The sequence below is a fragment of the Ambystoma mexicanum genome, chromosome 8 (genome assembly GCF_040938575.1).
Source record: "Ambystoma mexicanum isolate Mex_15411 chromosome 8, UKY_AmexF1_1, whole genome shotgun sequence".
NCBI classification, from domain to species: Eukaryota; Metazoa; Chordata; class Amphibia; order Caudata; family Ambystomatidae; genus Ambystoma; species Ambystoma mexicanum.
In genome coordinates this window covers 1605296925-1605309803 of record NC_090929.1, presented here as the reverse complement: position 1 = coordinate 1605309803, position 12879 = coordinate 1605296925, and the positions used below count along the sequence as shown (strand labels likewise).

The 12879-nt window shown below is 47.8% G+C and overlaps 1 protein-coding gene across 2 annotated transcripts in view; it reads left to right on the top strand.

The window, feature by feature from the left end:
• Positions 1-12879, top strand: part of NRAP (nebulin related anchoring protein) — a 515982-nt gene that overhangs the window by 231228 nt on the left and 271875 nt on the right. For both annotated transcript variants that reach the window (XM_069611850.1, XM_069611849.1), the window contains exon 13: positions 1617-1724. In XM_069611850.1, the coding sequence (XP_069467951.1) occupies positions 1617-1724 (108 nt within the window). The remainder of the gene's footprint in view (positions 1-1616; positions 1725-12879) is intronic.

Genomic DNA, 12879 nt, shown 5'->3' with positions numbered 1-12879 from the left:
GATCATTTAGGCTTCCATAAGCCCTTAAGCCCATCTTGTTTTGAGAAGGGTCAGGGGATGAATGATCCCTCTTGCCTAGTGGCTAGGGCCCAGATGCCTTTTAGCCTTGGTTCCCGCGCTTAATAAATCGTTTTACATTACATTATTTTATTGCCAGTATTTCAAGACACTTATCCTTTCACACTACTACAGCTGAGCAGCTCCTAATAATTCAGGCACAAACACCCATTGGTTTTGATTCAAAAGTGCACAGAATTAATTTAACAGCACATAGAATAAAGACATTATGTATGTTGAGAGGCAACTACTCACACAACACACTAAGCTAGAATGTAAAATGGCTCTTTACGGCCCCTTTATTCTCAATCAGCATACATAAAAAAATAAATGCAATAAAGAAAACAAATGAATAATTAGTAAATGGTTTAAAAATACTTCACTGTTGAGGTCACTGCAGAACAACTCATCATCTTAGCCAGCATCACTGATAAGCTCAGAAACCAGGCAGGCACTAGAGATTCTCCCTTCAACAGACATGGCAAGCCGTGCGTCCACACTTTCCCTGAAGCTTTTTCTGTTGGACAGTTTTGGTGCTCGTCATTTTAAACATCACACAAATGCGTAATGGCATTTTCCAGAACTTTCTGGCTTTCCAAGTCCACCTGTTGCTACTTCCCATGGATCCTCGGCCGAATGACCCATGGCAACCTCAAGAGGTAAACCCTTCACTTTCTCATGGAGCGTGAAAGAATGCATAACTTTCCTTCGGCTCCTGCAACGTTATCAGGCACCAGCTGGGACCTTTCTTCAAAACAATCCTTGAAGCAATGCAGAATAATTTAAGCAGTGAAACTCGCTGGAAAACATGTTTGCCAGGGAAAAAGTGTCCAAACTTCACATTAAATGCAGATCACACTGATGAAGAAAATGTCTATTGCCGCTCTGGGCGCACCCAGAATGCATTTCGCACCGACTCCATGTTTTAGTGAAACACATTACAATTCAAAAGCATTACACCGTTCATCTGCAGTTACTTTATGCCCCCTCCCATTTGTAAAAATAATACTCCAGATCTTCCAGGTCAGGAATTTGCTAATACAAAACAATTTACCACATGCACTAATTACCGATCCGCATGGAGTCCTTTGGGAATTCAAAATAGGGACGAACGCACAGGTCTACATGACTCTAAATCAAGCAGCTACTTCCATTAACACATGCACACAACATGTGGTAAAGGTATTTCTGTGTGTCAGAATTACCGGATGTAATGCCGCCAAACTCTTAATGAGGCCCTAAATGGCTAAAAAGTGTGCGTGCTTGGTGTGTATTTGAATGGAAAAAAGGGGCACAGTGAAAAAAGCTCAGTGGAGGGGATTACATTTCCTGAAATCACTGTCATTCTGCGAGTGGGTCTTGCTCTTTCTCTCGCCCTCCATCTCTCTTTTACATAAAATGCTTTTGAATCACACAGAAATGCTCAGCAATTCATAGAGGCTGCACATCTTTAGCACTTGCCTTGCACTTGCTGTGCACTTGCCTTGCGTGTACTGTAAATAGCCGCGTTGAAGTTGAACAAGCCTTTCTTCTGAGCAGTTTGTTTTTCTTCCACACAGCTGAAATACAAAGAAAACTACCACAACCAAATGAAAGGTCACTATGAAGGCATAGGCATGGACAAACGCATGCTACACGCCATGAAGGTGGGCAGCCTGGCCAGCAACGTAAGTGCTCCATCGTCTAATCGAATGACTCTCTTGTAATTTTGATATGTATTTATTTGACAATTTTTATGTAGTGAAAATGTGTATTTTAAAACCAAAACACTCATAACAAAAAAGACTGCTCTTGGACTAGCATGTTTTCATATCTATCAGTTCATGTAGGCACATAGTAAAAGTTATTTTTCGGTATTCATTTGACTTTTCAATAAATATTGCTGCAGGCAGGTTAAGTCACAAACTGGCTTTCCTATTTTATATATGTATTTTTCTTTGCATTTCAAAATGAAATAAGAACCAAGCGTTGATGTATTTTGTATTTGTATTTATTTGAAGAACATGGGTGTCAATTCTGATCAGAAAAGGCTTCCAATAGCATATTTACAGATGGAGGAGGCTTTCCCTGGAAGGGTGTCGGAACAATAGCACAAAGATGAGAGCAAGGGGTAAGCCAGTTTATGAGGGTGTGAACTAAGTGGGACATAGACCAGTGGAAAAAAACCAAATACAAACATATCAGAAACTACTCAGGCGGCAATGGCTTCAAACTAAAGCAACATACTGTATAAATATTCAAAATATATTATTATGTGAGATGTAGGGAGTGGAGGGCTCCGGTGGAAGAATTGGGAAGGGGGAGCTCCCTCTTTGACAATTAAGTGAAGTTTAAGCCAAGCTTTAAAAAGAGTAGTAAAAAGAATAGTAATCTTCACGTGAATTCATAAATCCTAGAGAAAAAACACCCACCCATCATTTGGCACTTTTGAGCAATACAGCCAAAGGGTATCTGGTCTTTGCATCGAATACCATTGCATCTAATTCCATTCCATCAACATTTTTCCATCTAAAAAATGTCCATTGAATGCATATATTTGGGGGTTAAGGGTTAATTTTTGTTCAGGTGCATTTTAAAGGGTAAAAAACGGGCGTTTGGGCCCCCCCACAAATCCCCCTAAACAAATGCATTCGATGGACATTTTTTAAATGGAAAAATTGCGATGGAATGGCATTCGATGCAAAGACCATGAACCCAGCCAAAGGGCAGGCCTTGCAGAGCAGCAGACCCTGTCATTAGCAACAGTAGAATGGGTCTATACATATGTTGCATACCACTCTGAACCCCACTAGATCCCTCTACCCCGGCCCGTCTGACCTACATTGACATCTGGCACACGTTCAGTCTAGTCTTGCCATTTTCCCTAAACCTTACCAGATTTTTGTGGGCAGCCACTTTTTTTGTAGCCCAATCTTCCCATGTGGATACAGAGGTTCATTGCAACCCCCCCCCCCCCCGCTGCCTCTCTCTGGGGACTTCCCCCAATCCCCACCGGGCTGCTACATCGCCTCTTGGCTATTATGTATGTTATTCACTAAAACGACCCTAGGGTGGGCAGCTCCATAAGGGCTGGTAAAATATTCCTTTTAGACTGCAACCACTCACGCAGCCCGGATCCTCTCCTCTCCCCATCATCCTCATTTTACTCAATCCCCACTGGAGTTGCTTGCACAATGGGCCTCATTATGACATCGGCAGTAGCCGTGCCTGTAGTACAGGCGCGGCTGGTGTATTTTTTTTTCCGACGCCCGCGGATGGGCAGTTACCGGGTCATTACGGCCCTGCCGGACCCGGTAATTGCCCATTTGCGGGCACCAGAAAAAAGATGCTCCCCATTCCCGTACGGCCCCGTAGGGCTGAATGGGAATGAGGAGAGGTCTGATGCACCGTGCATCCGACATGCTGTTCTCAAGGGTGCCCTTCTGCCCGCCAGGTCCGACCTGGTGGGCACAAAGGCACCCGCAAGCACAACTCATAGTTTGCCGGCATGCTTACCGGTACCCTAGTTCCTGGACCGCCAAACTAATAATGAGGCCAAATGAATCAATTTGCACCAGGTCAACTTAACCTCAAACCTACTGCTGCCCCTCTTAAGAAGCATCTATTTTGGTAAGAAAACACTTACATGGGTAGGCAGGTGAAAAGTATTATTATTCTTTATTTGTACATGGTTGAAAAATAAACCTTTCCAACGTTTCCCAATACAAATGTTTCAATAAAATTGTACCTATAAATAAGGATTAGATGTCAAAATAAAATGCAACATAATATACAAATGTACAGATTTTAAGATTTTGAATACACTAGACCTCTCATACAAATATAACTACTCCAACATTATACAAGCATACAGTCATCCCAAAACTCATCAGTGGGTTGACAGGTGAACATTGACTTTTTTCTTCTTGATCTCACTGTTCACAGGTAGTGAGATGATACAAGAGGGTAGGTCATTTTCCATACTCTGAAGGTCTCTATTGGAACTAATGTGTGTATACCATCACACACACACATACGCATCAAAGTACCGTTGTCTATCAAGCCAAATCACGCAGGTCTTCGATATGAATCCAGCGGATGCAAAGAAAATCGACACAAAATGTTAATATATGGATTTCCCTTGCCCTCTGCCAGTTCCAGTCCCAGGAAGTATCAGGAGTTCCCACAGGAGTCTGGAAACAACACACCTGAACCTGTGTGGCACCTCCAGATGCCAACCGAGTTTGGCATTCCAATGTTCCCGGAATTAGAAAATTGTGCTTCTAACTGCAAAAGCCAGCCCATCATTGCTGATCACCAAACACATGCACGCAGGTCAGAGGTCACACAGGTTGGACTGCATGCATCTGGTGCAGGGTGGGGAAACCCAGGAGGATACATGTGTCCCTGACATCAGGTACATATCAAATCAAATGTCTGCTTGTGGTATCGTATACATGCACCCAAAGGATAACAGGGCACTTATAGATTTGTTGACTTAACCCCTTAAGTGCCAGGCTGTTATGCAAGCCTATGCAAAAAGGACGAGCGAGCATTCTCGTCCTTGGCACTAGAGCAGTTCCACACAGAATCTATCAGTCCGTTGCGATTGTGTTTATGGTCTCACATATCGTGACATACGTCACCCAGACAGCAGCTAGCTGATGTATGGAATTATTTCTTATAGACCTTCAGAGAGCCAAGCGGGGCTGTTCAGCTGTCACGGGGAGTTTTACAGACCAGGGATAATGAAAAATAAAAGACTTTTAAGTCATCCCAAATTGGCGATCAATGGGAAACCGAATTTGAATGCAAAAAGTGGAAAGCAGTCTATTTTCTAGTAGCAAGTTGGGAAATAGTAGCCTTAAAAGCTGATTTGGAGGTGAATAGTCATTTCATTTTTTGCAGTTAGATAGTTTGGGACTTTTTTCAGCAGTAGTTCACCTAGAAGCTGAGCAAGTCCCCCTGTCGCTCTCCCAGGTCGAAGCTAAGGAAGCGTCCAAAGAGCCATAGACCTGGTATGTGTTCTGTCATTAAGCTGATTGAAGACATCCAACACGTTTGGGCCTTGGTTCTTGTTTGCGAGAAACACAAAGGGCCTCATTAAGACTTTGGCGGTATTACAACATGTCATACCTCCTAATGCATTGAACACTACTACATGTAGAAAGCATGCAGTTACTTAAAGTGTCCACATGATTCAGTCCCATTGGACTCCATGGGGGTAGGTGATATTACTGAATTTGGTGTTACCGCATGGTATTGTGTGGAGGAAATTCCATATGAACCAATTTTTTTTTGCCTCACTGCCAACCTCTTAATGAGGCCTAAGGACTTTCTCTCCCATATTACATTTGTCAGTGAATACTTTTTGCCCCACTCCGTGGTTCTGTCAATATAAAGGAGGAGTTTTCAAAGAATTATTTCCAGAGTTACCGTATCACCGCAGTTAGAAATGACCTTAATGTAACCATCAGTGCCTTACAGACCACTCTTACTACTGCACGATTTTACAAAAAATGTACCATGCACTGAAGTAACATTATTTTAAAAATCACTTTATTGTAGATCATCTATTAGCACTGGTTTCATTGTTAAGGGCTCAAACCTTATAATTATAATAGTTTTTTTTATAACACACTTAATATCAACGAGTGGTTTCTAGGCACGGGATTGGGATTCAGACCTGTGTTGTGCTGCGTTGTTTGCTTCCAAGACTCTTAACCTAAACGCAACAGTTATGCAAAACATGTTAGTTCAAAATCATAAAATTCCTTTGCTATTGGTTCATTTCCATCCATCCTCAAGCACTCCCTTGTGCACCCCCTCCTTAAAAAACCGCCAGCAGACCCTTACGGCCCAGTCAACTATCGCCCCATCTCCATCACCCCTTTCCTGGGGAAACTGCTTGAGAAGTTGGCCCTTCCCCAATTTTACTTTAATCTGATCTAGTCAGCAGTCTTCACGACCATCAATCTGGATTCCGAGCATCCAGAGCATGGGTGCACAACATACGGCCCGCGGGCCAGTTGCGCCCTCCATTAGGAAAGTCTTTGTTGTCTTCCGGGCCGGTGAAAACACTGGCCCTCATTTGCTCAGCACACACATGCATCACGTCGCTCCTACGAGCCACGTAATGCGTGTGTGCTGCACCAATGGAGGGCCAGCACTACGGCTGGCGTGGTCCATAAGGCTTGATGCCAGAAGGCATTTCAGCCTTGGACCACGCCAGTCGTAGTGCGATTCCAGCGTTCCAGCTTACCTGCCTTGCAGCACGTCTCCGGTAAGTGGTCTGTTTGTATTTGTGTGTCGGGTTTGTTTTGCTTTATGTTTGTGTGTGTATGTTGCGGGGGGGGTCTGTGTCGGATGTGTATGAATGTTTGTATTTGAATGTATTTTGTGTGTATGTTGAGATGCGGGGGTGGGAGGGGTGTGTCGGATGTGTATGAATGTTTGTATTTGAATGTATTTTGTGTGTTTGTTGAGATGCGGGGGTTGGGCCGGTGTGTCGGATGTGTATGAATGTTTGGGTTTGAATGTATTTTGTGGGTATGTTGAGATGCGGGGGTGGGGGGGTGTGTCGGATGTGTATGAATGTTTGTGTTTGAATGTATTTTGTGTGTATGTTGAGATGCGGGGGTGGGGGGGTGTGTCGGATGTGTATGAATGTTTGTGTTTGAATGTATTTTGTGTGTATGTTGAGATGTGGGGGGGTGTGTGAATGTTTGTATTTGAATGTATTTTGTGTGTATGTTGAGATGTGGGGGGGTGTGAATGTTTGTATTTGAATGTATTTTATGTGTATGTTGAGATGCGGGGGTGGGGGGGTGTTGGATGTGTGTCGGATGTGTATGAATGTTTTGATTTGAATGTTTTTTGTGTGCTGAGTTGGGGGGTGGGGGTTCGGGTCTGTATGGGTGCTTGTTTGAGAGTTTGCTGATTTGGGGGGGTGGGGGGTTTGGGTCTGTTTGGGTGCATGTTTGTGTGTGTGCTGAGTTGGGGGGTGGGGTGTTTGGGTCTGTATGGGTGCATGCTTGAGTGTGTGTGTGCTGAGTTGGGGGTGGGGGTTTGGAGTTAGGGGGGTGGGGGGTTCGGGTCTGTATGGGTGCATGTTTGTGTGTGTGCTGATTTGGGGGGTGGGGGGTTCGGGTCTGTATGGGTGCATGTTTGTGTGTGTGCTGAGTTGGAGGGTGGGGGGTTCGGGTCTGTATGGGTGCATGTTTGTGTGTGTGCTGAGTTGGGGGGTGGGGAGTTCGGGTCTGTATGGGTGCATGTTTGTGTGCTGGGGTGGGGGGTTCGGGTCTGTATGGGTGCATGTTTGTGTGTGTGCTGAGTTGGGGGGTGGGGGTTCGGGTCTGCATTGGTGCATGTTTGTGTGTGTGCTGAGTTGGGGGTTTGGTTGGGGGTGAGGGGGCCATGGGGCATAGTGTTTGGTTGAGGGTGAGGAGGCCATGGGGCATAGTGTTTGGTTGGGGGTGAGGGGGCCATGGGGCATAGTGTTTGGTTGGGGGTGAGGGACATGGGGCATAGTGTTTGGTTGGGGGTGAGGGACATGGGGCATAGTGTTTAGTTGAGGGTGAGGGGGCCATGGGGCATAGTGTTTGGTTGGAGGTGAGGGGGCCATGGGGCATAGTGTTTGGTTGGGGGTGAGGGGCCATGGGACATAGTGTTTGGTTGGGGATGAGGGACATGGGGCATAGTGTTTGGTTGGGGTGAGGGGGCCATGGGGCATAGTGTATCTAGGGTCAATAAAATATATATAAGTTAATTAAACAGGCGAGATACAATAACTAAATAGAAATAAATTATAACAATGGAAAATGTGTAGTACAAAATGTAAGTTTGAAATGCAAATAAAAATCGTTACCCCTCAAAAACATTCTTTTTCCATGTGTTTAGTACAAATTGGGGGTTTAAAAAGCCTCCTGAGGGTGGGGGGGTTCGGGTCTGTATGGGTGCATGTTTGTGTGTGTGCTGAGTTGGGGGGTGGGGAGTTCGGGTGTGTATGGGTGCATGTTTGTGTGCTGGGGTGGGGGGTTCGGGTCTGTATGGGTGCATGTTTGTGTGTGTGCTGAGTTGGGGGGTGGGGGTTCGGGTCTGCATTGGTGCATGTTTGTGTGTGTGCTGAGTTGGGGGGTTTGGTTGGGGGTGAGGGGGCCATGGGGCATAGTGTTTGGTTGGGGGTGAGGAGGCCATGGGGCATAGTGTTTGGTTGGGGGTGAGGGGGCCATGGGGCATAGTGTTTGGTTGGGGGTGAGGGATATTGGGCATAGTGTTTGGTTGGAGGTGAGGGACATGGGGCATAGTGTTTGGTTGGGGGTGAGGGGGCCATGGGGCATAGTGTTTGGTTGGGGGTGAGGGGGCCATGGGGCATAGTGTTTGGTTGGGGGTGGGGGGCCATGGGACATAGTGTTTGGTTGGGGTTGAGGGGGCCATGGGGCATAGTGTTTGGTTGGGGTGAGGGGGCCATGGGGCATAGTGTTTGGTTGGGGGTGAGGGGGCCATGGGGCATAGTGTTTGGTTGGGGGTGAGGGGGCCACGGGGCATAGTGTTTGGTTGGGGGTCAGGGGGCCATGGGGCATAATGTTTGGTTGGGGTGAGGGGGTCATGGGGCATAGTGTTTGGTTGGGGGTGAGGGGGCCATGGGGCATAGTGTTTGGTTGGAGTGAGGGGGCCATGGGGCATAGTGTTTGGTTGGGGGTGAGGGGGCCATGGGGCATAGTGTTTGGTTGGGGGTGAGGGGGCCATGGGTATAATGTTTGGTTGGGGGTGAGGGGGCCATGGGGCATAGTGTTTGGTTGGGGGAGAGGGGGCCATGGGGCATAGTGTTTGGTTGGGGGTGAGGGACATGGGGCATAGTGTTTGGTTGGGGTTGAGGGGGCCATGGGGCATAGTGTTTGGTTGGGGGTGAGGGACATGGGGCATAGTGTTTGGTTGGGGGTGAGGGACATGGGGCATAGTGTTTGGTTGGGGGTGAGGGGGCCATGGGGCATAGTGTTTGGTTGGGGGTGAAGGGGCCATGGGGCATAGTGTTTGGTTGGGGGTGAGGGGGCCATGGGGCATAGTGTTTGGTTGGGGGTGAGGGGGCCATGGGGCATAATGTTTGGTTGGGGGTGAGGGGGCCATGGGGCATAGTGTTTGGTTGGGGGTGAGGGCCATGGGGCATAGTGTTTGGTTGGGGTGAGGGGGCCATGGGGCATAGTGTTTGGTTGGGGTGAGGGGGTCATGGGGCATAGTGTTTGGTTGGGGTGAGGGGGCCATGGGGCATAGTGTTTGGTTGGGGGTGAGGGACATGGGGCATAGTGTTTGGTTGGGGGTGAGGGGGCCATGGGGCATAGTGTTTGGTTGGGGGTGAGGGGGCAATGGGGCATAGTATTTGGTTGGGGGTGAGGGGGCCATGGGGCATAGTGTTTGGTTGGGGTGAGGGGGCCATGGGGCATAGTGTTTGGTTGGGGGTGAGGGGGCCATGGGGCATAGTGTTTGGTTGGGGGTGGGGGACATGGGGCATAGTGTTTGGTTGGGGGTGAGGGCCATAGGGCATAGTGTTTGGTTGGGGTGAGGGGGCCATGGGGCATAGTGTTTGGTTGGGGGTGAGGGGGCCATGGGGCATAGTGTTTGGTTGGGGTGAGGGGGCCATGGGGCATAGTGTTTGGTTGGGGGTGAGGGGCCATGGGGCATAGTGTTTGGTTGGGGGTGAGGGGGACATGGGGCATAGTGTTTGGTTGGGGTGAGGGGGCCATGGGGAATAATGTTTGGTTGGGGGTGAGGGGGCCATGGGGCATAGTGTTTGGTTGGGGGTGAGGGGGCCATGGGGCATAGTGTTTGGTTGGGGGTGAGGGACATGGGGCATAGTGTTTGGTTGGGGTGAGGGGGCCATGGGGCATAGTGTATCTAGGGTCAATAAAATATATATAAGTTAATTAAACAGGCGAGATACAATAACTAAATAGAAATAAATTATAACAATGGAAAATGTGTAGTACAAAATGTAAGTTTGAAATGCAAATAAAAATCGTTACCCCTCAAAAACATTCTTTTTCCATGTGTTTAGTACAAATTGGGGGTTTAAAAAGCCTCCTGCCACGCCCCGCCTACCGCCCCGCCCACATTTACTTTTCAGCCCACTATAGCCCTCATGTAAGGTACTTTCAGCCCTCTGTCAAAATCAGTTGTGCACCCCTGATCCAGAGGCATGGAAACTGCTCTTCTGAACACCCGTGAAGAACTGCTTGCATCCCTTGATTTCAACTCCCCTGCTGTCCTCATCTTCCTAGATCTCTCTTCTGCATTTGACACTGTGAACCACTTCATGCTTATAAAATGGCCCCATGACACCCTTGGTATCTCGGACCGGGCACTGAACTGGCTGACCTCATTCATAAATGACCACTCTTCCAAAGTCATACTGGGCACCTTCTCTTCCCCTACTTCCTTCTCCACCTGTGGTGTCCCCCAGGGCTCCATTCTTTCGCCTTGGCTCTTTAACATCTACCTTACTCTGCTGGCACGCCCCATTTCCTCCTTCTCCCCAACCTCCACTGCTATGTTGACGACACTCAACTCTTCGTCAAACTTCCTGCCGACACCCTTGCACCCTCCATATTCCCTGACTGCCTCTCAGCCATCCAGGCCTGGTGTACTTTTAATGATCTCTGCCTCAATACCAGCAAAACAGAGATCCTCTCTATTGGAACCCCAGCACCCGACTTCTTCCCTTCACTCTGGCCTTTTTCCATGGGCTCTCCCCCTGCTCTCTTCTCGGAAGTCAGAAACCTCAAAATCATCTTCGACTCCTCTCTCTCCTTCCTCCCTCATACTCAAGACATGGCCAAAAAGTCCCACTTTCAGCTTTTCCTTCTGAATGGAATTCTACATTTCCTCACCTTCAGATTCAGACTCAATCTTACCTGGGCTCTGGTTCGCTGGAGGCTTGACTACTGCAATAGCCTCCTCCGTAATCTACCTTTGTCCACTCTGTGACCACTTCATCTAATCCAGAATAGGACAGTGAGATTTATCCTTGGCCTCAAGCCCTGGGGCCCCATCTCTCCTGCCCTACAAAGACTTCACTGGCACCCGGTCGCAGCACGGATTCAATTCAGATCCCTCTGCTTCATCCACAAGGCTGCCTGGGGCCGGGGACCACTCTATCTGCAACTCTTTGTGACAAAATATTCCCCCTCTAGACACCTGTGTTCCTCTGGCACCAACTCCCTGTGTGTAAAGCGGTTTGCCAAACAGAGGACAGGTGGCCAATTGCTTTCCTCAGCAGGCTCCCTACTTTGGAACAGCCTCCCCCTCCCTCTTTCTCTTGAACAGGACCTCCTTAAGTTCGAGAAATGCATTCCTCTTTACCTCTTCCTTCCCTCCCTCACTCCCCTGCTAATCACACAGTAGCTTGATTGGTATGCAGGGCCCTTATGCATCCTTGGGGCCCTGACCTCCCACATCTTATCATCCCAGCTGCTGTCTATTCCTCTGCACTTGCCCCGGCTCACCCCCCACCACTGGAGGTTGCACTTCTCTTCTTCATAGCACTTCACCCTCTGCTCTCCATGAGCACCACAGCACCTATCCCGTACCCCTCTCCCCTCGACACTTGCACGTTCTGAACACTCACAAGGCATGGTAGGTTCGTCATCCCCTCCCCATTGTCTCTTCTAATATTGTTGCATTCATTATTTAACATTGTTGTAATTACATTGTCTATCATCCCCTGTCACCATCCTGCAGCCCTCTAGGCGCTTTGAAACAGTATTTGCTCCCTGTATAAGGGCCTACCAAGTGAATAATAGATAAATAACTTTCAATGCCCCATTTTTCTTTCATTGTGTTGCTTTTCAAACAATGTTCTCAAATTCCAAGGAAGCCAGAGTCGTGCCGGTGACTGAAGATATTTAGTCCTGGCAGCGAACGTTTAAATTGCAAGACGTCAGCCTGGAATCAGTGCCACGTGCCACTAGCAGGAGTCCCACACAGTTGCGCTCGAACACATCTCCCATATTATGTGCACAATAGTGTAATGCATACTGCTCATTCAAGCTCTTGAATCGATGGTAATCCTGTAGGCAACTCGGTGAAGAAGTCAAGTTGCAATATAGCCAGGCTTAAAGTGTCTCCACATACCCACATGACAGCTCACCATTTCTTACTCACCGAGAATCCATTATCACTCGCCAATGTCTAGTGTCGAGCGCCATCTTTGTGGCCTGATTAGGGTGCTGTCCAATATGCCCTTGTGTCTCAAGAGGCTAGGGTGTCATTTCGTACCATACTCCTCAAGTATGGTGTAATGGCCAAGACCAAAGTTTATAGCAATCCGTCCTTCAGCCCAATTGCACTGGAGACTTGTATACCAGGGGAGTTCCCCCAAACCTGGGGAGCACATTGGAGGTAAGTAGAGGATATATGATACATTTCAAATCATGTGGAGCCTCCTCTTCATTGATTGCAGTGTCATCATCGCTTATGTCAGTTCCCGCCACGAATCTCCACTGTTAGATGTAGAATCCCGCCAAGATCCGGGAACTCCAGACCACCAGCAGGATGCCTTGCCTTGTGTTCATGGATGCATTTTATAAAGGCAACCCCCTAACTGCAAAGTGCAACCAACGTGTTCGACGTTGCACTTGGTTGTCAAGGAGGAGGTCGGCGAATAATGCTATCCTTTCTTCTGTATCCCCCGGGCTAGGAATCTATGAAGTGAGCTCTGTGGGGCATGGGGCAAAGTTGTGTTTCGCTGGGCCTCTATCAATATTATTGCCTAACTGTGGATCCTGCAGTCCAAGACAGATATAGAAGCAGCTTTTAGGAAACTGCGGGGCAGCTAATTGAGATAATATC